The sequence below is a fragment of the Dermochelys coriacea genome, chromosome 3, assembly GCF_009764565.3.
Source record: "Dermochelys coriacea isolate rDerCor1 chromosome 3, rDerCor1.pri.v4, whole genome shotgun sequence".
NCBI classification, from domain to species: domain Eukaryota; kingdom Metazoa; phylum Chordata; order Testudines; family Dermochelyidae; genus Dermochelys; species Dermochelys coriacea.
In genome coordinates, this window is record NC_050070.1 from 56,152,340 (window position 1) to 56,179,152 (window position 26,813).

Consider the following 26,813-nt stretch of genomic DNA (forward strand, 5'->3'; position numbering starts at 1 on the left):
AAAACTCCCCGTCCTCGTCTATTGTCATTCATCCACTGCACAAGAATAGGCATGCCAGTGTATATGTCACTGTGTAACTGTACAGTACAATCTGGGCTTTGTGGAGCAAAAGTTTTGGGGGTAATATTTGCATCAGAAATTCACTAGCTTGGCCCTTGAAAAATCAATATAAAAACAGTGAAGGAAAAATAATAATGTTCTTTGTGAATAACACTTTGAAATTCTCCACACCTATTCTAACAAGCTCCTTCAGCCTAAACAGAAGAGACTCTTCTTAAGAGTTTGTGTTATGAAGAAAAGTTTTAAAATACAGCCTGTCTCTGCTCTCACTAATGTATTCACTGCAATAACATTTTTTTCCTTAAAAAAAATTCCAGTTACCTGTCCTCACAAGTACATTAAAATCTACAATCCTGGTTATAATTAACCTTCTCCACAGGCTGGCCTCCTGAGAGAGGTGTTAGCAGGCAGTGCATATGTTTGAACCCAAAGAAACACGTTCTTTGAAAGAATGTTTGTAACCCTTGAGTTCTATAATATACTGGACTGTTTTCTTTATTACTAAACTCCAACTGCCAGGCAAAGCAAACCTCACAATGGAGGCTTTGTGAATGAAACCTCAAGACCCGACAGGAGGAGGTGATGCTCTCAATCTGGCAGGAGCTGCCAGAGTCTGAAATCTCCAATCCCATTCAGGCAGTTCTAACTATAGCCCATGTCCTTCCTGCTCTTTTTCCAGTGTTACTGGCACTTTAGAAATGTTTCTTTCTTAGAGCAACCTATCAAGTTCTTATTAAACTGATGATATTCTTACTTGCAGTTTAAACCCTGCCCTACCACTGCTTATTGGCACATTGCATAGAAAGGTTCTGTTCAAAGCAATTCAACCATTGCATCTACATCTCTTTGCTTAACTTATTTTTTCCACGTTAGAAATGCTAATGTGATTTCAGTTTTAAAAAAAATACAGTTACAGCCACCACTGCTGGAATAAGATAACCCAGCCACGAGACTGTTGAATTTTGAAAGGCATCAGATCCCAGACAAGAGGACAGGAGATTGTTCTCAGCTTCCCAGGGACTTTGTATAGATCCTTTCTCTTTGCACTGAGCAGGTTTCCTTTCCTTAAAACTTACCTCCATGGCAGTCTGGCTTATCTGCAATGAATAAGAAATGTATAATAAAAGTCAGGTACAACTTACTTGAGCCAGGCAAAGGCACATAATTTGTAGAAAAACCCCTAGAGGTAAGGATCCCCTGCCCCGAGCAGTGCTAGCCATGGTCACTTCTCTGCTGGCCAGCAATGTTTTCCACTCTGTTGCTCTTGATGGATTTTAGGACCCGCAAGATATACAATTCCCCCCAAGTGACTTCACTAGCAGCAGCAGAAAGGTAAGCCCTGCTACAGGCATCTGTTTCTTCTGTTTATTAATGGTCTTAGAGGAGGGAATGGGGATTGGAGGAAATCTGAATGCTAGGAAGGAGGGGATTGAATGACACCAGCTCCTTTAACCCTTTGCCCTGCTGCTGCTGCTGCTGCTGCTCTGACCATGGTCCTCAGCAGCAGTCTCTTAACTTTCTGCATGAATTATCAAGTGAGAAAAGCAAAGTTAGGCCCTGGTGCCTGCAAAGAGCCCCACCCCCTACAGAGGCGCACATTTTAAATATCTCTGCCTTAGGTAGTTTGATAAGAAGAAAGCAAGAGAAGAGTTAAAACTATGAGACTGTTTTGAAAGGCACCAAATCCCAGACACAGATACTAAATATAAACACCTAGAACCATAAGAAAAATGAGGAGACTGATAACAGCCGGAGGGAAAGGTTGAAGATGTAGACCCAATGATAGTATGAATATTAGGAATGTAAGGCTGAGGAAGCCTCTTACCCATCTCCTGGCTGGAAGTTCACTGCAACTTTCTCTTTGTGGTCGTAGAGGGTCACAATGAATCAGCATCCACTGGATTTCAAACTTGTGAAGGGGATAAAATGAGATTAATTTATTTCAGATGTTCACGCTTTCAGGTTTGAATAACAAGAACACTCTGATCAGCCATCTCTGGGTTTTAAAAGTTGTGTAGTAGAAAACAAGAGATATGATTACAGTCCAAGGGATATATAACACATATAACACTTATAGTTCGTGGAACATTAAGCATAAACAGCAGGTGCTCAGCAACTGAATGGTATCAGGTGCTGGAGCTTACTTCTTTAGAAGAGACCGGCTAGTTATCTTTGGCTCTTCCCTTGCTCTAGCATCTATTTGTGTATTTAGAAAGGGGCATAAAACCTGTTGTAGGAATTAAGGGAGAAGGAAGTCTACAGTTGATTATGTCCAAGAACAGGTGTTCTTTCATGTTTATATTATGCTGTGGAAGTTGTTTTATTAATGAATAAACATTCATAAAATGATTTCCTTAGGACTAGACAGTTATGTGGATAAAGAATGACAGGTCTGACAATGAATGCAGGTCTAAGTAGGAGGAATTCTAGAGACCTGACTCAGATATACACTAGAAACATTCTGGAGCAGGCTGATATACCTTTGTGAGATTTCACATCTTCTTCAATATTTTCACATTGGCTCTGTAAAATGACCCAGAAATAAAACCACTTCTTTGCCTCTAAGAACTAACAACTGATCCTTTATGTGTCTGCATAGATGAGGAAAGTGTGCTTTACATACCCTCAGCTGGAAATGACTGGGTGAATACATGCAGTAAATAGCTTCAGAGGTATGTCCTCTGGTATGTAATGTACCATATGGTACATTAAATACAGGTACATCCATATAAATTATTTTAGTACACATGCATAATATTTCTTTTTGTGAGTTCTTAGATCATTTTCCCATCTCATTGTACATGATTTTTGTGGTCATGAAGCTAATGAATGCTCTATTCCATGTTTTTTCAGGCTGCAAAACTGGTGAAGGGGGTCACAACCTTCCCTTCTTTATGACCAGATGGAATGGGAAGGAAGGAGCGTGATGCTTTTTTCTGTTGTAAAATTTACTCGTAATACAAAAAGGTTGAGCTCTACCCTTCCTGAGAACCTCAAGGAAGAAGTATGAGTCTTTAGGACTTTCATTTAATTTCATTTCATTTCAATCTTGATCATGATTTCTATGCAGCTAGAACCCAGCTTTCATCCCCCTTGACTCATTCTTAGATCCCTCCATTCCTATCTGGTTCCTTATGTTGACTTCCTCGTTTCCACATTACTGTATATACTGTACCTCATTAATGCTTCAGAGATTGAAGTCCTTTACTACCACATCTATGTCCTCAAGTTTGCCAATTTCCACCTCCAGAAAGTTGCTGGAATTCTTCTTTATTTTGATTCTGCCTTTACTGAAATTATTGCAATCAAATCTTTATTGTTCTCTATATTTATTCCGAAGATTTCAGAGTTTCCAGAATGCAGTGGCTAGACTGCTCTCTTACTCAAGGATGTTGTGTCATAGTCCCCAATCTCTGTCACATTCACCAGCATCACATTTTTCTCTGAATCTATTTTAAAATCTCCCCTCTTGGTTTTCAAAACGCTCCACAGACTTGTTCCATCCTAGGTACTTAACTATATCCACTTTCTTCCTAACTAGCTTGTTCTATTTGCTGTTCATGACACTCCACATTTCAGGGGTGCTCTTTCACCAGTTCTGCATTATTTATTTGGCTCTCCTCCCCTATTTGAGAGTCACGTATTTACTTCATTTCTCCAACAATAATTTTGAAACCTTCCTGCTTGCTCTAACTAAAGCCAATTGCATACATACATAAGTGCATGGTGTAAATTATAATTAAGCATTGGTAAGGCTATAACACAAAATAATAAGAATAGGACATTCAAAATTCATATTTACACCTTATGATGATGGTTTCAATGTATCCCATAACTGATAAAGGGAAATCTTGACTCTAGGCATCAAAAGATTAACCAGTCTTGATATTCCAAAGAGTTTCTTTCTTTGATATCATAGATGTAGCTAGTAGTGCTGCCTGACATTTTCCATTATAAGACCCTGTTTTCAATTGTTTATTGCTTTGTCAAACTAACTATTTGAGCAGAAATTTTGATAGCTACAGAGGGGAGTATGTCAGGAGCTAGGGTGGTAGCAGGTGTATGGTGCAGGGAGGAGAGGGTCAGAAGCTGTGGTGTGGGGGTTGGATAGGAACATGTGGAACCGGAGCTGAGAAGATTTGGAGTGGGGGTTAGACAGAAGGAGAGGAGGAGATGAGCAGGAGCTGAGGGATTGGGTACTTGGTGGATAAAAACAGAGGGGGAAGGGGCAGGAATCAATGGGCTAGTGGTTGAATAGAAGGAAAGGGGAACACAGACAGGCTGGCATAGATGGGGCAGAAGACACTACAGACACTAGAGGACACTCCTCTCCAAAACCTGGAACTGAATTCAGGAGTCCTGAGTCTCTACAGTCCCCTGCTGTGAAATTTGCTGGCAAAGTGTTTTTCTCAGACCCCTCTAATGGATGGTCCACATAGAAGATAACAGTCTACCACTGCCATCATTTACTCTATTAGATCAAGTGGTAGAAGTCTGTGCTATCGTTCTAAAAATCAGGACCCTGCTGATGACCTAAGTTGGGGGTCAATATGGTTCTTAGTGTTGGAATTTCTGTTTTTGTCTGGTTTTGTTTGTTTTGTTTTACAATTTTTTTAAAAGATACATTAAAAAAACTACATTAAATGAATGTTAGGGCTAGAAAGTAAAACACTGAAAAATTAGTAAATGCCAAAATTAAGGGTGCCATATACAAGCTTCAGTTGGGTCCTTATATGTATGCATGATAATACAGTCTTTAATTACATGATCACATGCTATTTTTTTTCCACAGGAACCCTGCCTCATTCAGTGCACAAGATGGAAAGGCTTTTGGAATGATTCATGGCTGTGTATTGAAGGAGAGTGTTGTCGGTAGAACCCTTGCCTCATTTTTTGCAGAAATTGGAAAGTGTGTAGTGAATGAGGCAGGGGATTTTAGGAGGAGAAAGCATGGTCTTTTAAACTAAAGGCAGTTGAATGTTACTCTGGAGAACTGGATTCTACCTCTTCCTCTGCCACAGAGATGTTATGCAATGCTGGGCAAGTCATCAAAACCACAATTTTCATATTTGGCCACTAATTGTGTATTCCTCATTTTCTGGATGCCCAGCTTGGGGGATGGATGTGCAGAAGTGCTGAGCACTTACCGCTCCAACTGAAGTCAATGGGAGCTGTGGTTTGACATATAAAGTGCTAAATAATGCTAAACACAAAATAATCAGGCCCTCAGTATCTCAAATTGTACATCCAAAATTGGTGAACACTTGACAATTTTGACCTTAATCATTGTCTCAGTTCCCCAGCAAATTTCACAGGGGTGTAGTGAAGATGCATTCATTCATTTTTGTGAAGAGCTCAGATGGTATGGTGACAGCACCATAGAAATGCCCCATTAAACAAAAACACTTAATAACTACCCATTCACTGAATGAGGAGGGGTCCTGTGGGAAAAAATGACCATGTAATTCAAGACTATATCATAATACAGACTCCCAAAGGTAAAGGGAGAGGGTGATGCAAATTAAGATTGCACTGGCACCCTTAATTCTGGCATTTCCTAACTTTTGAATACTTGACTTTGCAACCTTAATATTCTGTTTTGGCAGTAATGTATAACTAGGCTTAGATGAAAGCTGTTTTTAAAATGAAAAAAATAAGTTTAACTATGAGTGAATTGTTCAAAGCTGCAGCTGGCTTGGAGCCCATTAAAGAAAAGAGAGTGACATTTTTTAAAAGAGAGTAATTGCAGCCCAGCCTTGCTTTATAGGTCTCTTCCCACAAAACCAAACTATCATAACCAAACTGACTGTGGAACAGTCATATATTCTGTTGAACAGGTCATGAAGGACGACACTGTTTTCCTTGCATCAGAGAAATATTTTGAGGGTGCTTTGCACACATATAAGGATACTTTGTCATACTTTCTTCCCATACACATCAGCACAAAAAGTTATTAGGGGAGAAATGCAGAATTGAGGTGCTCAGAAAAGAACATGGAGATGTCAGAACTAATATAAACTAAGCCTATTAAAATAGCTTTTCTCATTTCACTATTTGTGGTTTTTAGCAGTGGATAATGAAGTCTTATATGAAAGAGACATGGCGACAAGTGCATTTTAAAAACTGAAAATAAGGGGTCAATCCTGCAAACATTACTCATGTAAATAGAAATTATTTATGCAAGCAGCCCCATTAATGTCCAGGGGATTATACACTTGAGAAAAAAGAAAAAAGTTAATTATGGTTAGCTAAAGATTCTTTTCTGAATCATTTCATCTATCAAATATTATACTTATAGCAAATGCAGTATATGATATGTGACTTTTACCACTATGTTTTTTATAAATATATACAACACACACGCACACAGACAGAACAAATCTTGTCACTCTCATCTTTACTATGGCTGATTTAGAGTATCTAATTTCACATATCTGTATTACAGAATTATGGTTATGTGATGGAAATGGTTTAATTGGGCCCTAATGTCAGTTGATTACTTCATCATGCCCTGCTACAACCCATTCATTTCGGAATTCTTTTGTAACCATACGCAAAGCAGACCATTTTACAATGCCTAGATACTATAATGATTGGTGTCTTATAAATGCAATAATTTAGTGTTTTATAGGAATTAAATGATTAATAGATTAACATCCATTTTCTAATATTGCTAGAGAGGTTAATTTATTATATATTTAAATAGCAAATATATATTATTTGGGCTAGATCTATTTTTCTGTACGTGATTTCATCCCCTAAGATATCTGGAAATGCCTGTAAAATGCCAACAGGTTTGCAAAACATTAACGACAGAGCCAAAAATGCTATTGTTTTATCTGTGCTGTGCAAGAACTGAGGTGGAGTAAGCATAAGTGGGATCTAAATGAGGCCTGAGATTCCAAGGTAGTATTTGCTGTACAATAGAACAAGAGCCAACTCTCACTGAAACATTTAGCTGTCTAATATGCCTTAAGAAAATGTGTTCCACTGCATTTAGAATAAATCTAAAACATTTTCTATAATCTGTTGAACTACCTGTTCAGTGAATTGACTTGTACGTGCCTCATTGGTTTTATTGCCATCTAGTGGGTGATTCAAAAGGTAATACAGCTATAAAAGGACAATTAATCAGATCTGTATTGTGATCCTTTCAATCTTTATTGATGCTCTTCTCACTTAAATCACTGATTTTACACCAGTGTAAAAGAGCAGTTAATCAACCCCCTAGGTCCTTTCATTAATTCTTTAATACCTAGCCTAAACAGTGGTATTTTTAATGTGGGTTACATAGGGTCAATTTTCATGAGAGTTACACTGTATAATCCTGCAATACAATCTTCTTCCATGTAGTTTACAGAAAATCAGTGTTTTGTATTGGGGTGTTTCAGTATGCAATTGGATACTCGGAATGTGTCAGAAGGAAGTGTTTGGGAGAAAAATACATGCAGGCGAAAAATGGAAATCATCAGCACAAATGAGCAAAATAAATTGAGAGTATTCAGAAACATGAGGTGCCTCAGTTAGAGTAATCACTGAGTGAAGTTAAAACCAGATTATCGCTCATATATGCCTGGGGCTCCCAGTACAATCAATGGCAGCCTTAGTAATTGGAACTTATTGTGAACTGAACTCTTGTAAACAGTGTCTTTACATGAAGAAGGGGATTTATATGTTGGAAGGGTTAACGTTATACACTATTCAACTGTTCTTTAGCAAACTATTTACTGTATTAAGCATATATAAGCATTCTTTCAACATTAGGGGTAAAATCTTTATTTAAATATTTTTAAGCATAAGCATTTAAATCAATGGCAAAGCTCCCATTGGCATACGTGGAGCTAGGATTGTAGGTATTTCTATGTTCCAGTTTCTTTTACACTATATTAATTGCATACACACAAGAGAAATATTATTCTCCATTAAATTTCAGTTCTTTCTGTGACGTTTAACCTATAGAATTGTCCTGTAAATATATCTTACAAGTGTTAGAAACACTGATAAAAGTACCAGGTCATATGCCCCTTCCTTTGGACATGCTGAGTTTTAAGGCCTGAGAATTCATAATATCCTGGAGGAAAAGTGGAAGCAAGATGCTCTTTAACAGAGCCCCTTTCTCAGGGAGATTGGAGAAAATCTTTGCTAGGGTAGTGGCAATGGGAGAAATGCTCACACTCCCAAATTCATGCTCTCAGAAAATGCAAATAGAGGGATCTGTATACAACACAGTATATAAAAAAACTGAAGAGGATCCCCCAGGTATCACAGATGGGTCCTGTAAGATTACTGATTTGTTATGTTCATATTGGCTTACGAGAGCTTGTAGCTGAGCTTGGGACCACTAGTTCCACTTGCCTAGCGAGCAACAGAGGACTCACAGCTGAATCACAGTTGGCTTGCAGTAGAATCAACCTATGGGTCAGACTGCCTGACTGGCAGAGGGGATTAGCAAGAACAGCAGCAAGTTGTGGCTGTTCAAAGCCCAAAATTGTTCCCAGCTTGTTCCCAGCCCTTCCTCACTCTCAGGTAACCAGTTTCTGACCCTCATTCCTGACTTCAGTTCTGGCCTTGGACTCTGGTTCTTACTCTAGGCTCCAATTTCTGATTTCCAGCTCTGGCATCTGACCTTTGGCTCTGATCCTGGGCTCCTACTCCTGGTTACCAACTCCTGCTCTAAACACTAGGCCTGACTACCCACATCTCTGTATCTGACAAGTAGCATATTATCTGCTATTTGTTAAATTTATACTAACATAAACCAAGGATACTCTAAGTACATTCTGAACCCATCTGGTACAGTTTCTTTCTTTTTTCTTTTTTTTTTCTTTAAAGTTACGCTTCCTTTATGTCTCTTTTTCATTGCAGGATTCCCCACCTAGATTCTTTCCATCTAATTCTGCTTCTTCAAGGCCCTACTTCAGTACATCAATTGCTTGTGTTAACTGACCATTTATAGCAGGAGTTCCACCTTTTGAACTTCGAATACACAGCATGAACACGAGCAGAAAAAATGTAGGCAATATCTTTTAGAACACCAAGACCACTGGCTGTAGCACACTATACTGAAGCAATTCTCCTAATCTTAGCTATGGAACAAATCCACCTCTGTGCACTGCATGTTGATAAGGGCTGCCTTTTAAATGTTACATGCCATTTAACTGGTTCAGACTGGTTAACCTGTTTAAATATATAAATTAAGTAGGATTGCAGCTTGAGGGTCAGCTCCAGCAAGATGCAAGTGCCTGCAGTGAGGTGCTGTACATCTTCCATTCTCTAAAATCAGTGGAAGCTATGGGGAGTTAAGCACCTTGTAGCAGCAATCACTTAATCACTGTTTTATTGAAGTTTTATTCCTTTTTTGTTTTCAGTAACAGGATTGAGTTTGGAGCTAACCTATGATAAAACACTGATTTATATAACTGACCTATAATTATAACCAGGAGACTGGGGAAATCCATAGGAGTTAGATGACTAAATACCTTGAGATCCTTTGGGTCCAGATCCTCAGTTGGTATAAATTGGAGTAGTACCACTAAAGACAATGAAGCTTCACCAGTTTTACCTCATCTGAGAATCTAGACAGAGCATTTAGCATTTGAACAATAAGGGGCTAATGGGTGGGGGGGGGGGTTATCACAAACAATTGGCAAGGCCTATTTTCAAGAGGGTCTTTTTTCTATTTTCAAACTATAATGTACTCTGTATTGTTTAGTTTCTATAATGGATTATTTGGTTTACCCTTAGATAAAAAAGAATGATAGCATACAATGTAAAGCCACATGAACTTTTAGCCTCTGAAAAACATACCAGAAATCTTGGGCATAAATCCTTGTAAAGGCTCAAAGGCCAGCATAATTTTCTAACAGAGCTATACCAACGACTCTCCTACGCAATCATAGTTACAACAAACAATAAAGAATTTCTCTTAAAATAACATGTTTTTACAGTACACCTATAAGAAGCCAAGCTATTCTGTACGATAGATAGAGCCATAGTAAAATATTGGAATAGGAGACTAGGAAACACAATTTATTTCTTTTAAAAATTATATCACTCTAAGTAATATATTCCAACAACACACTGAAACGTGCCTTGGACCCCCTAAATAATAAGGAATGTTGAGGTATTTATACAGCATAGTCAATTAGAGTGAAATGATTAGAACCTCACACCACCCTCCCTTTTCCCCTCCCCCAACAATTGATTTCTTTATTCAGTTTAAAGAGAATGCAAAAAAGGCAGGGAGAAACATATACTAGTGCAAGATAAATGAAACTTTTAGGTTTAATAGTCCATCAAATTGGGTATTATCTGTGACATATTATGGGCATGTTGTTTTCATAGTTTTTAAGGTCAGACAGGACTATTATGATGATCTAATCTGACTTCCTGCATAACACAGGCCATAGAATTTCACCCAGTACTTTCTGTACCAGCCATAAATTCAGATTGAGCTAGACCTTATTTTTTAGAAAGACATCCAGACTTGATTTAAAGATTTCATGTGATGGTGAATCCACCTCTCATCTTGGTAATTTTATTCCTATGGTTAATTACCCTCTCTGTAAAAATGTGCAGCTTGTTGTTAGTTTTCAAGACCTGTCTTGTGCCAAGCATTGCATCTTTTCAAACTTATGCCTTGGTTTTGATTGAGTCTTCTCACAAAAATAATATGGTTGACAACAAAAATATCTTAAGATAATTTGCTGCATTATAAACATGACTTGATTCAATTTTGTTGGATAAAGAGCTAAAACTTAATTTTAACCCTACATTAGTCTGTACTTTTTTAAACCCCTTAGTTGGTCGCAAGATATTTGAAGATATGTTCGCCAGAAAAAATGTTACAAGAGAGAAGATTTTCTAGCACTTTTTCTGTAATATAAGATTTTGAAACTTACCGGAACTGAAATTTGAGGATTATTTATAAGTTTTCCCAGCAAAGCAAAGCCATCCACATCGATTTTGCCCCTGGGCTTTATCTGTAAGGATTCTATCATAATGCAGTCAATAAAAAGAGTGACATTGCTCTTTTCCATGCTGACCATAACCTTGTGCCATTGGGAATCAAACAAAAAAGGCAAATGTGAAAAGGTTGCAGTCTGGACACTTCCATCCAGCCCTTTATAAGAAAACTCAAGAGCCTTTGTTTGACTATTAAGCTTCACTCCAACTTGTTCTTTTCCTGACGAATCCTGGACCTGCCAAATACTCCAGCTTTTCTGAAGTGTGCTTCCGGTCATCCGAAATGTAGTTAGAAAGGAATATTCATCAGGCAATCCATTGGGATACAAAAACCTGTATAAGATCAAGCACAGTAGATTGGTTTTTGGGGGGAGTCCTCCATGACTGTCATCTCTGAGAGAAATAAGAGTCCATCACTCAAAGGTAGCATACTACAGCTACTATCCTTCCACTGAGGAGAACTTGAGATGAACCCTTTTTGAGCCATTCATGTTGCTCCTCATTTGGCAAAAGGAACTGTGCTTCAGCAATGTGGGCTCTTCCTATATTACATAATGTTCATGCCAAACTCTCTGCCCGTGATGGCTCAAGCAATCAGAGGCCAATATTATGAATTAAATCAAGGTCTTCTATAATAGTGCTGTGCACCTATGGCCTATCAAACCAACCAGTCAATCCTGTTTTTTAAATCTGTTGTGACATTATAATGCTCTTTCTAATCAATGCAGAACCATTTCATTTCTAAAGTTCCACTCTTGTTTTTTCAAACACATTTTGTTGATCTATCCAACAATAACCATTTATTATGTATTAGCAATTACTTTAGCAGAAGTAGGTTATTTGTTTGAAAATTATATAAAAGGTAAGAACTCACACTTAAAAATGTATTCGCAAAAAGAAAAGGAGTACCCGTGGCACCTTAGAGACTAACAAATTTATTAGAGCATAAGCTTTCGTGAGCTACAGCTCACTTCATCGGATGCATTACATCCGATGAAGTGAGCTGTAGCTCACGAAAGCTTATGCTCTAATAAATTTGTTAGTCTCTAAGGTGCCACGGGTACTCCTTTTCTTTTTGCGAATACAGACTAACACGGCTGCTACTCTGAAACTTAAAAATGTATTGTATTCTGTGGTATTCAATTTCAGTGCTAGAGAACAGATTTACTATTATGAAATAGCGAATCCCTCTGTTTTTTATTATTTGCATTATTTTACTATGTATCCTTTAAAATATGCAATTTTGAAACACAGAGCAGTCTAATGTTTCTTGCAGTATTTCAATCTAAAATAACTGAAGTTTGCTTCTTTCTAGAAAGCTGTGTCAATGCATCTCACCAGATAGGACAGTGTTTAAAGATTATGCTATTTAAACTTGCTACAGATACTGGTATTATACTCTCATAAATCTTTTGATTAGGTAGGTTTTTTCTTATCTGTCCACATTTAAAAATCTTATAAAAAGAGAAATATGTTTCACTAAGCCTGATGAGGCATGGGGATGTGCCAGGCTGCACTATCAGGACAATACACAAAAACAATTTCCAGAGAACAAGTAGGCTACCCAAAGAAGCAATCTGCCTTGACTTTGTAGGGCTTACTGGCCCTTCACTAATGGCAATTTAGCCACTAGACTGGCCTATGCAGAAAAATGAGAAAATAGTCTTAGAATAAGTTATCTATCCCAGAGCACAGTTTAGTTAATATAATAAACTAGCCCTTCCAGATTAACAGCTGCACTATAAACAATAGAGTCTTTAAGTGCCTCAGACTGTGCAGTCACAGTCCAGTAGGGGGCTCCAAAGCACCAGCAGGAAGGAACGTGACTAGACTGGCCGTCACAGTGGAGTGTCCAGGTATAGACTCTACCTAAAATATTAACCTAGTGCTGCCACTGCTTCGCATCCTTATCCTGTGAGCCCCATGCCTGCTACTACCCAGGAAAAGATGGTGTGTTGGGAGAGGGAATGTGTGGGGTGAGATTTGCCATAGCATAACCTTAACTCTTGTACTTCTGATAGGAGTACGAAATAAGTGGTTGTACCTTCACCTATATTACTCCTGGGGGAACTCTGTGCCACTGTGCAATGCAGAAGTCATGTTAAGAACATAAGAACAGTCATACTGGGTCAGACCAAAGGTCCATCTAGCCCAGTATACTGTCTTCCGACAGTGGCCAATGCCAGGTGCCCTAGAGGGAATGAACAGGTAATCATTAAGTGATCCATTCCCTGTCGCTCATTCCCAGTTTCCGACAAATAGAGGCTAGGGACACCCTGTCCATCTTGGCTAATACCCATTGATGGACCTATCCTCCATGAATTTATCTAGTTCTTTTTTTAACCCTGTTATAGTCTTGGCCTTCGCAAAATCATCTGGCAAAGAGTTCCACAGGTTGATTGTGCGTTGTATGAAGAAATACTTCCTCTTGTTTCTTTTAAACTTGCTGCCTATTAATTTCATTTGGTGACCCCTAGTTCTTGTGTTATGCGGAGGAGTAAATAACACTTCCTTATTTATTTTCTCCACCCCAGTCATGATTTTATAGACCTCTATCATATCCCCCCTTAGTCATCTTTTTTCCAAGCTGAAAAGTCCCAGTCTTATTAATCTCTCTTCATATGGAAGCCATTCCATACCCCTTATCATTTTTGTTGCTCTTTTCTGAACCTTTTACAATTCCAGTATATATTTTTGAGATGGGGCAATCACATCTATACACAGTATTCAAGATATAGGCATACCATGGATTTATATAGAGGCAATATGATGTTTTCTTTCTTATTATCTATCCCTTTCTTAATGATTCCCAACATTCTGCTCACTTTTTAAATTGCCACTGCACACTGAGTGGATGTTTTCAGAGAACTATCCACAATGACTCCAAGATCTCTTTCTTGAGTGGTAACAGCTAATTTAGACCCCATCATTTTATATGTATAGTTGGGATTAAGTTTTCCAATGTGCATTACTTTGCGTTTATCAACATTGAATTTCATCTTCCATTTTGTTGCCCCGTCACTCAGTTTTGAGAGATCCTTTTGTAGCTCTTTGCAGACTGCCTGGGACTTAACTATCATTAGTACTTTTGTACCATCTGCAAATTTTGCCACCTGACTGTTTACCCCTTTTTCCAGATCATTTATGAATATGTTGAATAGGACTGGTCCCAGTACAGACCCCTGGGGGACACCACTATTTACCTCTCTCCATTCTGAAAACTGACCATTTATTCCTACCTTTTGTTTCCTATCTTTTAACTAGTTACCAATCCATGAGAGGATCTTCCCTCTTATCCCATGACAGCTTACTTTGCTTAAGAGCCTTTGGTGAAAAACCCATGTTGACTCTTCCCCAACAAATTATGTTCATCTACATGTCTGACAATTTTGTTCTTTACTATAGTTTCAACTAGTTTGCCCACTACTGAAGTCAGGCTTACCGGCCTATAATTGCTGGGATCACCTCTTGAACCCTTTATAAAAATTGGTGTCACATTTGCTATCCTCCAGTTATTTGGTACAGAAGCTGATTTAAATGATAGGTTACAGACTAGTTAGTAGTTTTGTAATGTTCTGCACAGAATTTCCTTTTTCACTGCAGAATTGGTGCTGCAGAGCTCCTGGCACTGCTGGACCTGATAGTGCCTAGCTCCCCAGCTCACAAATAAAAGACACTGCTTGGGGGAGGGGGAGCTGGAGGTTTTCCCAGCAGCTGTGGTTCCCAGCACGTCCTGAAAGAAGGAGGCACGTAGGAAACGCCATTTGAGCCTGGGACCCAGCATCAGTCTGTTTCTCCCTCTGGATCCCTGGGCTCTGTGGGGTAGTGGGTGTGACTGTCTGGGCTGGGGACACCCCACATCTAGGCTCTGAGGAGGGGAGAGGGTGACTATCTGCGTTGGGGGGTGCCTTGCAGCTGGACTCTGTGGGGTGGGGGTATGATTGTCTGGGGCAGGGTGGGGCTAGACTCTGGAGGCAGAGAGGGCAGAGAAATAGGAACAAGGTTGACAAAGGTTGGGGTTTTTTTAACTCTCTATTCCTGAAGGAATTTTTTTGTTGTCTGTATTGTTACAGACATAGTTGTGGCAGGTATTTTGAAATAAATTACCAAAATAATTGAAACTGGTGTGACTATATAGTGTTATTTTGACAAATAAAATATGCAGAATTTTGAAATATTTGTGCACAGAATTTTTAATTTTTTGGTGCAGAATTCTCCCAGGAGTACTACATGGAGAATGGTATGTCTGTGCAGACGATGATATGCCTATATAAACTGAGGAGAACGTACATATGTAACTGGGGATGTACCTATATATGGATAAACCTGTAGAGTGGGATTTGGAACTGAATATGGAGATGTTCATGTGTATGTGCCTTGCAGAATAGGATTTTGCTTAATCTTATTGTTCAAATTCTTTTGGTTTAGTTTTTATGTTGCCACTTCTAACACAAAATGTCACAATCTGATTTTTTTCCTGTCTCTCCTCCGAACCCATCTCTTTTCCTTCCCTTCTTTACAAGTAGTGACAAACCCACTGTCTTCCCTATCACTTAGCTTTTCATACCTCTTTCCTCCCCTCCTCCCCCACAATGGGACTCTTTCAGTGCCTTCAGTGGACTTCTTCCTCTATAATATCCCTTAAATGTATACTTCTCTCTATCCCTACTGCTAAATTCTTAGTTCATGCACAGGGCATTTCTCTCCAACTACTGCAACCTCATCTCTCTGGACTCCTTGCATCTGATCTATCCTTACCACTTGTCTATCCAAGATGTTGCCACTAAATCATCTTTCTCTCCTGCTGCTGTGATCACATCACCCCTCAATTCAAATCTATCAATTGGCTTCCTCTTTCTCTGCATCAAGTTCGATCACCCCATAAGAACCCATTTGCCACTCAGTTACAGCGAACACTTCCACATCATGGGGTCTCTGAGGAAGGTGGAGGCAGAATCTGGCATCAGGGGAAATAATGAGAGAATCTCAGACAGCCCTCCTCTGCCTTAAAAAAATAAAATAAATAAATATTGTAACTTTTGGAAGCCGGATAGAAAGAAGGGAATTGATTGTCTAATCAAATCTACTGTTTCCTTTAAGAGAAAACAAAATGAATAGAAATATATATGAATAGTAAAAGAAAAGACAATGACTACATAAACATAGCTAAATATTAATATATAATAACTCAGCCTTGCTGTCAGAAAACCTTAGAACTGCATTCTCACAGAGCAGCTGCTAAACTTGGCAGAACCAAAAACAAGAAATGTTTAGAGAAGGAGATTACCTATTTTTGTGCATGTTTTATATGCATAACTCTACTGAATGATGAGCAGACAGATTCTCATCTCAGTTATACTGGTATAAATGCAGAGTAATTCCACAGGCTTTGTTGACATCAGTGTAACTGAGTCAGAATTTGGCCCAGACTCTGCCATATTGACTAAGGCAAAATTAAAAACTATGGTAAAATATATTAACATTTTAAACAAAATATCTGCAGATAATTCTCCTTCACCTCCCTTCAAAGTCTGGAGAACCAGGTTCCATGTTTCCCCTGTGACCACTGTTGGTGACACAAGAACTTAAAGCATGAAACTGCACTCCTATACATGCTTCTGATAGCCCTAATGTATAGAGGGGAGAAATCAAGACATTCTGGATTTAGAACTTGGCAGAGGAGTGAAAGGAAAGCTAACTTGCAAAGGTATATTAAGAGTATGGGCCAAATTCTGACCCGACTTACCCCCTCCTCTACTGTGGGGGATGTGTATCAGAGCAGAATTTCAACCTTTATGTATTTATAATTCTTAACTCTCTATATAGGGCCTAATCCTGCTTTCTGCATGTACCCAGAAATACCACTAACAATTATGAGTGTGCAAGGAATGCAGGATCAGGCTGATATTTTTTACTCATCTGAGTTCAGAAACAGTTTTTTAAAAGTGGTTTTCTTTCCATATACTGTCTTGCAGTTCACCTTTAGCAAACTTTTTTATCATTACCACTTTCTTTTAAAAGAATGTTTCAGCAGGACATGAGAGTTATTAAACTCATAACTCTAGTGCACACCAGAAAGACTCCTTTAATTGCTTAGGACCAGTTTCTGCCACACTTATTCATTGTAAATACCCCTTAACTAGTCCCATTGATTTCAGTGAGACTATTTGTGGTGCAAGGCACTAATCACCTTGTGTAAGGGTGGCAGAAACTGACCGTTCGAAAGGTTAACTTATCGTTGCTTTTGATTTGCAATATAAATCTGGTTTTTTAAACTCTGTTTCCTTAGGTGGGCTCCATTGCCCTTTTAGATAACATATCCTTAGATAAATTAATGCCTTGTTGGTAGGTTACTGCTTTTTATCCCTTCTATAACAGTGTGACATCAATATCAGTGGTATGGTTGCATACAGGTTTGATATTCAAGATAAAAAGAAAAGGCAGTGGAAGACCATTTATGGCCTGGCCCAGAGCAGCAGGACCTTCAAAGGAGCCCTTCTTCACAGACAAGTGTTATTCTCAGACAGTCTTTGAAGGGACTAACAGTGAAAACAGCTTCTGAGAGTCCTCTGAAGGTAACACAAATCTCTATATAGAAATTTACAAAGCTCCTTTTGTTGTCTTACACCTTGTTAATGTAATTCAGTTGACATTTCACCTGTTAAAGAGAATTCACCAGACTCTTGTAAATAAATATTGTACTATTTGTTCTAGAAATTTTGCAAGCACTTTGGTTTCTACCCCAGGGAAATCTTAATCTGAGAACCCAGGCATGCACTGGGACACCACTCTCAATATAATTCCAGTCTGGGTGCACTTTGGAGGCACTGAATCGTAGTCTGTTAATACAATGTATTAAAATGACCAGACCTCATCCCTGCTTACATACCATACATACTTTGCTAGTATGATTATTTTTTCAAAAGCCTGCATGTAAAAAAGGGGGGTCTCTTATCACTCAATTACAATATAAAGGGATGTTCCTTTTATACTGTAACTTACTAATATTAGGTACTTTTACCTGATACTAGGGGTGAATTGAGAAGTGAAAAATTCACCATATTGGACTTGAGTCTGGGTTGCATGTGTAAAGTGAGCATCACAACTGCAGTTCCATGGGCAATTCTGGTACTAACAACACCAATTCTCCAGTAGATTTTACACCAGAAGTGAACAAGAGTTCATAGAAACTCATTTGGGTTATGGGGGAGGGGGGGAGTTAAAAATCAGACCTTGCAAACAACCACACATACATGCACCCTGGTTCATTCTCTTGTCCCTGCAGCATCCCTGAAATATGAAGCTAGAGAACTTGGCAAGTACCATAATGGTAAAAAGGATCTAGGATATAAATTAATAGATTTTAAAGGATCTCTGTGAAAAAAGGCACAAGCTGTCCTTAAAGCAAATGCTGAATAAATGTGCAGAAGAAGACTCCTCTAATAAAGTTCTCACTGTTAGCCTGCAAAATGACCATTGCTCACTCCTGACAAGCATTGGCCGGATATTGAGGATCAGACCCTATCCACTGATGATATTCCTCCCCACATCTGCGTCCTGCACAGGTCCTCAGAGATTCCTACACCTAGGAAAATGTGTTCTGTGATGGTGATCCTCCATATTAAATAAGGCAAATGTTGCAGTTTCCATGGTTGACATGCTAAGGGGCAGCAAAGTAATGGCAGCACAAAGATGATCAGCAGCAGAAGAGCAGATACGGAGCATAGTATTGTAGAGCTGCCTCATGGTTGCTGGGTTTTACTCCAGACACTTACTCCCAGCTGGAGAACAAGTGCAGTGAAGATTGATCCTAATCACTTCTCTCTTTTGACTTAACTATGCCCTTTTGGAGTTTGGGCTTTGGCTCACATAGCCAGCAGCATAACTACAATTATGTTTTGCATCCAAGTCAGTCACCTCAGAGGTGCTGAGTGCAACTTACACAGCTGCATCTGCCTACACATAGCACAATGCAGTGCAGAAACAAGCTCACTGAGTCCACTAAATTTATGGAGGATACTTACAGCCTTATACAAAATTCTATTTCAGCATCTAACTGAACAGCATGGCTGTAATTTGTTATAGCCACCAGATGGCCTGGAGTTCAGTCATCACCGAATGCCACTGCTGGTCCTTCAGTGGCACCCAAAACTAGCTGGCTTACAGGAAAAGGAGAGTGCAGGAGAACACACGCTTCCTGGACCTAAGCTGTAAGAATTGGCTGCTGTTTCAAAGACTCGTATTAAAATATTACATATGAATAAGTGCTAGTGTGGTGCAGTCTAAAGATTTATTAGAAGGAATATGGGATGCCTACATAAGTCAGAGTGACAAACCCGGAGTTATGCAGGTCACATTAAAGAAGTTTCAGTCTCTGTAGGGTGGCATGCATAGCTCTCTCACTACTTTAATGCTCTTGAGTAATTCAGTCAACCAAAATTCATGCTAATAAACCCACAAACCACACTTAACCCTCATGTGTTCTATGTATACCACCCATTTCACAGAAAATTTATTAGAGACATGTTTTAGAGAGTTTTTAAGAATTTTTACTTGGACTACGTGTTGTCTTCGGGCTTGACTTCACTGCAGTGTTAGCTTGAGTTATCTACACTCAGGTTAAAGTGGCCACACTGCAAAAGTATGCTTGTGCTGCACTGAGTGATTGGATTAGCAACACAGACTAGTTGCATTCCCACTGTGCTACTAACTCGAGCATCAGCTGCACTCACACTTTAATCCAGACCCACTGACAGGCCAACTAACTGGAGCTTAAAGAACCACCTAAATCAAGCCAGAGATTTTGGTATGTGGACAGGAGTCAGGTTAGGGGCAGTACTCAAGTTACAGCATGAGCTAACAGTACAGTGAAGACAGGTGCTCAGTTACCATATGTTCCAATAAATCACCTCTATGAATGACCTAAAATAGCTTTTTGATCAGACTTCAAAGTTGTAACATTTTAATTTATATCTCAGGCTATTCCAAGGCTAGAAACACATTGAAAAGCTGAGAATCTTCCCCTTTTTAATGGCATTTATTTCCCATTTCTGTTATGGTTATATGGTATCAGGACCCAGAGTCTCTATTTGCTCTGTTACTGCAGTCAATCTAGTCTAGTGACATCACCCAAAAACAATGGGCCACTGGGTACATTGTATCTATTCCAAGATCTTTGCCAATCCCAGCTGAAGAACTAGTTATTTAGGGAGGGGGTCAAACTTTCAGGAGGACAATATGCTAAAACAGGCTTTTAAAGTAAAACAACTAAACGTGTTACCTGGTTGGGATCCTGAAGTCTACATTTGTGCCTAATTTATAAGCCACCTGTAAAGCAGTGGAGCCCACCACTCTCTGGATGACTCCTCGGGAGGCAGCTTTATCTAGCTGGAACTGAGAAATCAGGTCGTAACCTACGAGAACAAATATGCACAGCTAGACATGATTTCTTTATTTTTAAGTGAGCATTGAAAAATCACGGAGCTGAACATAACCAGATTGCAAAGTCTAAACAGCAGTTTTTTCCTGAAAAGTTTTTACTTGCCTGGCAAGTCATCTTCACCAGTCCTGATTGGTGGGCAGAGGTCGGTCTTTTGGTTAGAGCTGAAGGTGACTGGGAACCCTTCAAAGAAAAGTGAACATATGATTCTTCTTCATCACAGGATGGAAATTGCCTGAAATTGTCCAGCTAAGGGAATTAATATGAATTAAGTAAAGTAATATGAGCATAATGGCCATATACTGGACCCACTGAAGCTGATGAGCATCTGCTTTTAGAAGTCTCCAAATTTAACAGAATCGTTTGATGGCTGATTTACTTGTACATTTTTTTGTTTAAATCTTTAAATTAGAAAAGGGTTGTAATTCTCCCTTCCTCAGCACTGTTTGTGAATTGCAGCTGTCCCATGTATCTTGCAATATATGAATGGTTGGTCCAGAACCTTTGGTGGTTTAAGCAAAGTTTTTAAAAATACCAGTTAGCTCTATCTACTGACTCCTTAACTCAAAGCCATCCTCACACTAGCTGAAGTGGCTGTTGAGAAGGGAAGTTGTTGGCATCCACTCCTTCTTTGACATTCCAGGTGTTCCCACCCATATCCTTGCCATGTTTGATCAAATAAGCCCTGGTGAAGCATAAAGTTGGGGCCAAAGAGACTTGCAGGCTCTCTTTATTGACATGAACAAGAGTGTAAAAGAAATTTTCTTGGGAAACCAAATACGTCTCACTTTCTAAATACTGTCTATTTAAAAGTATTGCTGCAAGCATTGGGGGCAGGGGAAGGAGAAAGCAGTCTCCTATCTTAAAGAAGTAAAAAGGCAAAATAAACATTTGCTGGAAAGAGCTCTATCCAAGCCTAACATCTAGTCAAACTGGAAAATGTTGCTAAAGTTCGGATGGTGAAGAAAGGTGCGTGCAAGTTGGAAGGAGCTACCTTTCCAACCCACAGAAAGCCTCGTCTGCTGAAAGGACTCAACCATAAATGTGGGTTTCCTTCTCACAACATAGACGTAAAGAAAAAATTCAGGTTGACATTTTACACCTTGGAAATGGCTTATTCTGTATCATTGAAACAGATATGGGGCTGACATCCAGTCACTTATGCTTGATGGTCAGCTAATACAGTGGATCCAATTTGTTGCCACATCTACCAGAAAAACCTTTAACTGGAGGTGCAGAAGGATTTTTTTATTGCATCCAGTCCTTAGTATTCATTTCCAGATTGTGATCCTCACCTTAGAAATGTATTTACTCTCGGGTCTGTTTAGATGGCAAGAAGATAAACACGAACAATCAGACAACGACAGAAAGATGGAGAGTGTAACCCAAATGGCAGATTTAAAATACCAGGCTGTGAAAGACATCACTTGCTCTAAATTCTCCTTCTTGCTTTCACTCTCACACACACGTTTTTAGTTCCATGTCTAAGTGATGTCTAGCTATTGAGGGGTTTTAGCTGCAACTAAAACTCTCTGGATTATCAAACAAATACCAGTGAAATGAAACACAGATAAAGGATAGACCCTTACTTGTTTGCTGCTGGACGTTCGCTGACACCAGAGCCCACAGAAAACTACACATGTACAAGAAAACGGGAGCTTGCCTGTGAACAGAAAGAAAACTCAAACATGAATTTACAGCTCCTGATATATCATGTGATCCACTTTCAGCTCATGGTCAAACATATTAAATAAATACATGACTTAGGGATTGCTAACACTTGGCAAGCAAACCCTTTTAGAGTTAAGCTTTTTATCTTTATCAGTGCAACAAAATGTGCCTATGATGTTATCTCAGTTTCCATTTCTTACATATAAAACTGTTATAAAAATTAAAAAATAGGGAAGACAGCAGGCAAAGACAGTTTTAAATGCTAGCAATTAATCACTTTCTCTGTCATCCGTTAATTACTGATGACTTACAAATGCCATTTGCTCTCTTACCAGTTACTCTTCATTTTCTCTGCTGGTTCTCTTCAGCTCTATCATGTGAGTATTTGGGATGTATATTTATGTCTTGTGCTCTCCTGTAGTTAATCCCATCAAAGAGTGTATGAATGAGTGCAGATTCAGCTCTTTCTGCCCCATACAGGACTTCAGAAGGGAATGAGGCTCTGTCTGCTGGGGCTGCTTTAATCCTGCAGAGGGAAGGAGGTGGGGGCTGGAAAGCTTGTGTGTCCTGATGGGGTCTGAGGGAGGTTCTCAGGAACTAGCTGGGATATAAAAAGGCAATGAGAGTGGAGGAAAGGATGCTGTTCATGCCATCTTTGGAGTGGGGATGTGGTGAGGAAACGTAAGTTAGACAATGCCACCCACTGAGTGGCAGGGTCTGCTGGGTGAGGGAAGCCAATGAAAGAGAAATGTATTAAGGAGTCTTGAAGAAACAGGTGGCCCAATGATACGTATGTTTTGACAGTTCTGGGAATTAGGATAAGGTTGAACTACCCCTAACCCTGGAAAGAAGAGCCTTTCATTTCTCACTGACTTCCTCACTAGACTGTCCCAGCTAGACCCTGGGATGTGTGGCAAAGGATTCTTCTGAACAGAAGCAGTCATTTTAAAGTTGGTTTCATTGCTTTAACTAGAACCTTGCCAAGGTATACACATTACATAGCTAAAGAGACTGCAGTTCCTCAGTCCTAGTTGATAAGCAGTTTTTGCTAGGAACCATTTATTTTATGTTTTCAGACATATAAATATTTGCTTATATGGTTGCAGAGAGTGAGAGGGACTGAAGCTTATATGTATGGAAAGGCTGAGTCAAAGAGCATGAGCAGCTAGGAGACTCTGATATTTACTGCTGCTCAACAGTTAGAATTTGGTATGGAAAGGCAGAGTCAGATTGGGCCAGTGTGTGGCAGTACGGCCTACTAGCATGTCTATCAAAGTGCTAGCTTGAGGTTCTCAGGTTTCATTTTTTAAAAAGCAAGTCTCTAGTTGTTGTGGTTCCAAACAAAAAAAAGTGAATGGTGTATAACCAATGCAATGAAGTCTGCCTGAGTCTGCCAAGAGCCTGAAGCAATAGCTCTGGAAATTATGAACGTCCCCATTCATCTCAATGAGATGCAACTCAGATGTCCAGTAATGATAATTTAAATGGTAATGTGAACTATTCCATACCTTGTGTAAGGGAAAGTCACAGATGTACACAATGTACTGAGTGATGGCTCATTTTGGTATCCCAAATGGGTGGCCTTTGAAAAATACTGTTGCTTATTTTGTTTTCCCCAGTCAAAAGGGAGCCAGATCCCAACAGAGTCTGTGGACATATTCAAACCCCAGTGATGGGGAGCCACGCTCAAGTAGCTCAGAGGAGCTCAGGAAACATATGGTCACATTCTGAACATCTGTACAATCTACTGTTAGAGGTACTTATTCTGACAATTCACATGGATGGAGTTTATTGTGTGGGTGGAGCTCAGAAGAGAACTGCCACCCTGCCCCCCACAAATCCAACCCCTTCAGCAGGTATACAGGCTGAAAAGAAAAACACAGGAGACATACCCCAAACGGCCTGGGGTTGAAAATCTTCCCTCTGTTCCACTGCATACACAAACTCTTCGAATATAAAAAAAAACCTCATTAAAAGGTGTCAATTTGCTATGATTTGTGCATTTTTGATAAGTCTGCATTACAAACCAAAACACACAACTTGGATGTACTTCCTGATTAATTTAACACAATAATACTTAGCACTTTTCATCTTCAATGTGCTTTACCAGCATTAACTGATTAGCTTCACTATATCCCTGTGACCTAGTAAGTATTATCCCCATTTTATACACGTGTAAATTGAGGTAGAGAGAATACAAGTCCTGCCCAATGCCACAGAGAGTCAATGCCAAGCTAGTATAGAAGTTAGAAGTTCCTATTGCCCGGACCTCTGCTCAGGTCATTTTAATAGCTACCTCTGTCTTTTTATTGATTATGCAAGCATAGATTTTTTCAAAAAAATTCTAGTATTCAGCAAGGGCCTATCACTCAGGCATTCTCCAGTAAAGTACTAACTACTGTTTTTTTAAAAGTAGATTTATTAAATAGCATATAACTTGGTGCCTGAAAAGACCACTGCGTCCTCACAGACCTGCTGTGCAGTGAAATTACTCATAGAATTAGTCTCTAGCAATGCCATTACTGCACTGTGCTGCCTTTCTATGGACATTTTTCCATTCTACTTTTCTGACTTTTTTTCTGACCATATCCTCACATACAACTTGTGCTGAGGTGTATATTCCCTGGCTTAAGGGAGGGCTGGTGGGAAACAGGAAATACTTTAGTGGGCACCAGTTTCCACTGCCCGGTATAAAAAAACTTGTAACTGACAAAAGATGCTCCAGCTAAAGACAGGAGGCTTTCAGAAGGTGCAATGTGCACAAACCAAAAAGACCTACAAAGGTTTCCATCAGAACAAGTCATTAAATACAGCAGAGAACAGAGATCTTCTGTTAAATCTCAGACTAAATGTAGTAAGGGATGGTTGGATTAAACCATTTCCTAAATTTTACTGTATTAGAAGAAGCTGGGTGTTACTGGCTTTTATTGTTGGGGAAAACTTTTGGGGAAAAACTAAGTGAATTTGTTTTTCCCCAGTAAAGTATTTGGGGCATATCCTGAAATCCTGAGGACAAGGGAATTAGAACTCTCCTTTGGGATCAGAGTAGCAGAAGGAACTAAAGCCCAGTTTGATCTGTTATAGTGGTGACTTTAACAAGTGAGTGGTGGTCACTGGAAGGAGTGGTTGTTGCTCTCTGGCAGCTCCTCCACTCTGTCCCATCTCCATAACTCTGTAATGTTGCGGGGGTGAGGAGTAGTCTCCTATTTGTCCTACTCTACGTGGAACGCTAACTCTGTCCTGATGAGGCACTTTGCTTTTCAATTTAGCCTTCATACTTGCCTTTTAACTTTAGCTTCCAAATGCCAAATTTTCAAAGCTAGGCATGTAAACTGAGGGCGCAAATAAGTAATTATGACCTAGATAGCTATTTTGCTGTAAATTCATGGTTTATGGATGGCCCCGAATAGTATTAACTTTTGCTTATTCCCTCCTGATTGCTGTGACCTTCTATTCTCTACACACTATAACGCAAATGAAAAAAAAGTTTGTTACATTTCTGCTTTTTATTCTCCTTATTCTACTGCATAGATAATTTTCCTCATCTGTCTTTTGATTTCAATTGTTGTATCAGACTCCTAGTGTAAACAGGTGCAACTCCCTTGACTTCAGTGAATTTGTTCCTGCTTATATCATATTTTTAATTGGCTCTAAATGTCCTGAAGGCTAAAAAATACCTATGTATGATTTGAGGGATTGCATTTCTGAAAGTTCTACTCATTATTACTCATTCTAACAGTTGAGATATCTTGGACCTGAGAGTATTCTCACTGAAATCAGTGGCAAAACTCGCACTGACATCAAGTGCCTTCTAATTAAAACCCACAAATAATTAAGCTAACATCTAGAAGTAGGAGCTAATTGAATTGACAGTGAAAGTATAATCGTTGTCAGGCTCTAGCACATCATTGGAGGGTAACAAATAATTTACTATCCAGTAAATTCTTACCTTCATTATAAAAATATACTTTTCTGTCCAAAGTTGTATGAAATTTGGCATGGGAGGGAAAGAAGCTTTCTCTAAACTGACAGATTCTAATTTTTATAAAGATCAAATGACTTATTTCTAGGAAGGTCTGTGTGGAAAATCTGGAAACATACGAGGCCAGATTTTTATCTCCTTTCCTTTATCTCCTTTCTCCTCCTATCTCGAAGCCCCTCTAGAGTAACTTCAGTGAAATGTCACTGAAATCAGTCTGTAAATTCAATTTCCACCACAAAGTCATCTTTAAAAATAAACAAAAAATATCAGTGAAATGTTTGAAGGGCAAAAGTAAACTGGAGCCAGTTTAACTGTTCCCATGCTTCTCTGTCCTTCTGATCTTAACAATTCCTTTTTGATGATGGAACCTGCAGTTCCTATGCCTTTGAATAAAAATCCAGATTGTGTTACCTTTTCTAGGTCAGAAGATATGTACTTTGTCTCCAGGGGTGCCAGACAGTCATTATCCTCTAATGTTACAGTCAGCAATTCCAATTAACTTAAATACATCAAAATTTATTTACTAGAGGAATTAAAGAGAAAATTAAAAGAAAATAGACGTTAAGCAGAATATAATCAAAGCCATGCTAAGATAAAAATAAACACAGCTAGGCTGCCGCAGAGGACTGAAGTCTGATCTCACTTATAATGGTTTGACATCAGTGTAACTACATTGACTTCAGTGAATTTACTCAT

General features: G+C 39.1%; 1 protein-coding gene across 1 annotated transcript in view; it reads right to left on the reverse strand.

Annotated features, from left to right (window-relative positions):
* COL9A1 (collagen type IX alpha 1 chain) overlaps positions 1-22,612 on the reverse strand; it is a 105,919-nt gene extending 83,307 nt beyond the window's left edge. The window contains exons 1-7 of the mRNA XM_038398028.2: positions 22,468-22,612; positions 22,054-22,127; positions 20,570-20,647; positions 20,306-20,438; positions 10,962-11,358; positions 1,886-1,969; positions 1,137-1,157 (exon numbers count right to left, since the gene is read on the reverse strand). Coding sequence (XP_038253956.1) covers positions 1,137-1,157; positions 1,886-1,969; positions 10,962-11,358; positions 20,306-20,438; positions 20,570-20,647; positions 22,054-22,127; positions 22,468-22,481 — 801 coding nt within the window. The 5' untranslated portion in view covers positions 22,482-22,612. The remainder of the gene's footprint in view (positions 1-1,136; positions 1,158-1,885; positions 1,970-10,961; positions 11,359-20,305; positions 20,439-20,569; positions 20,648-22,053; positions 22,128-22,467) is intronic.
* Positions 22,613-26,813: the final 4,201 nt, after the last annotated feature.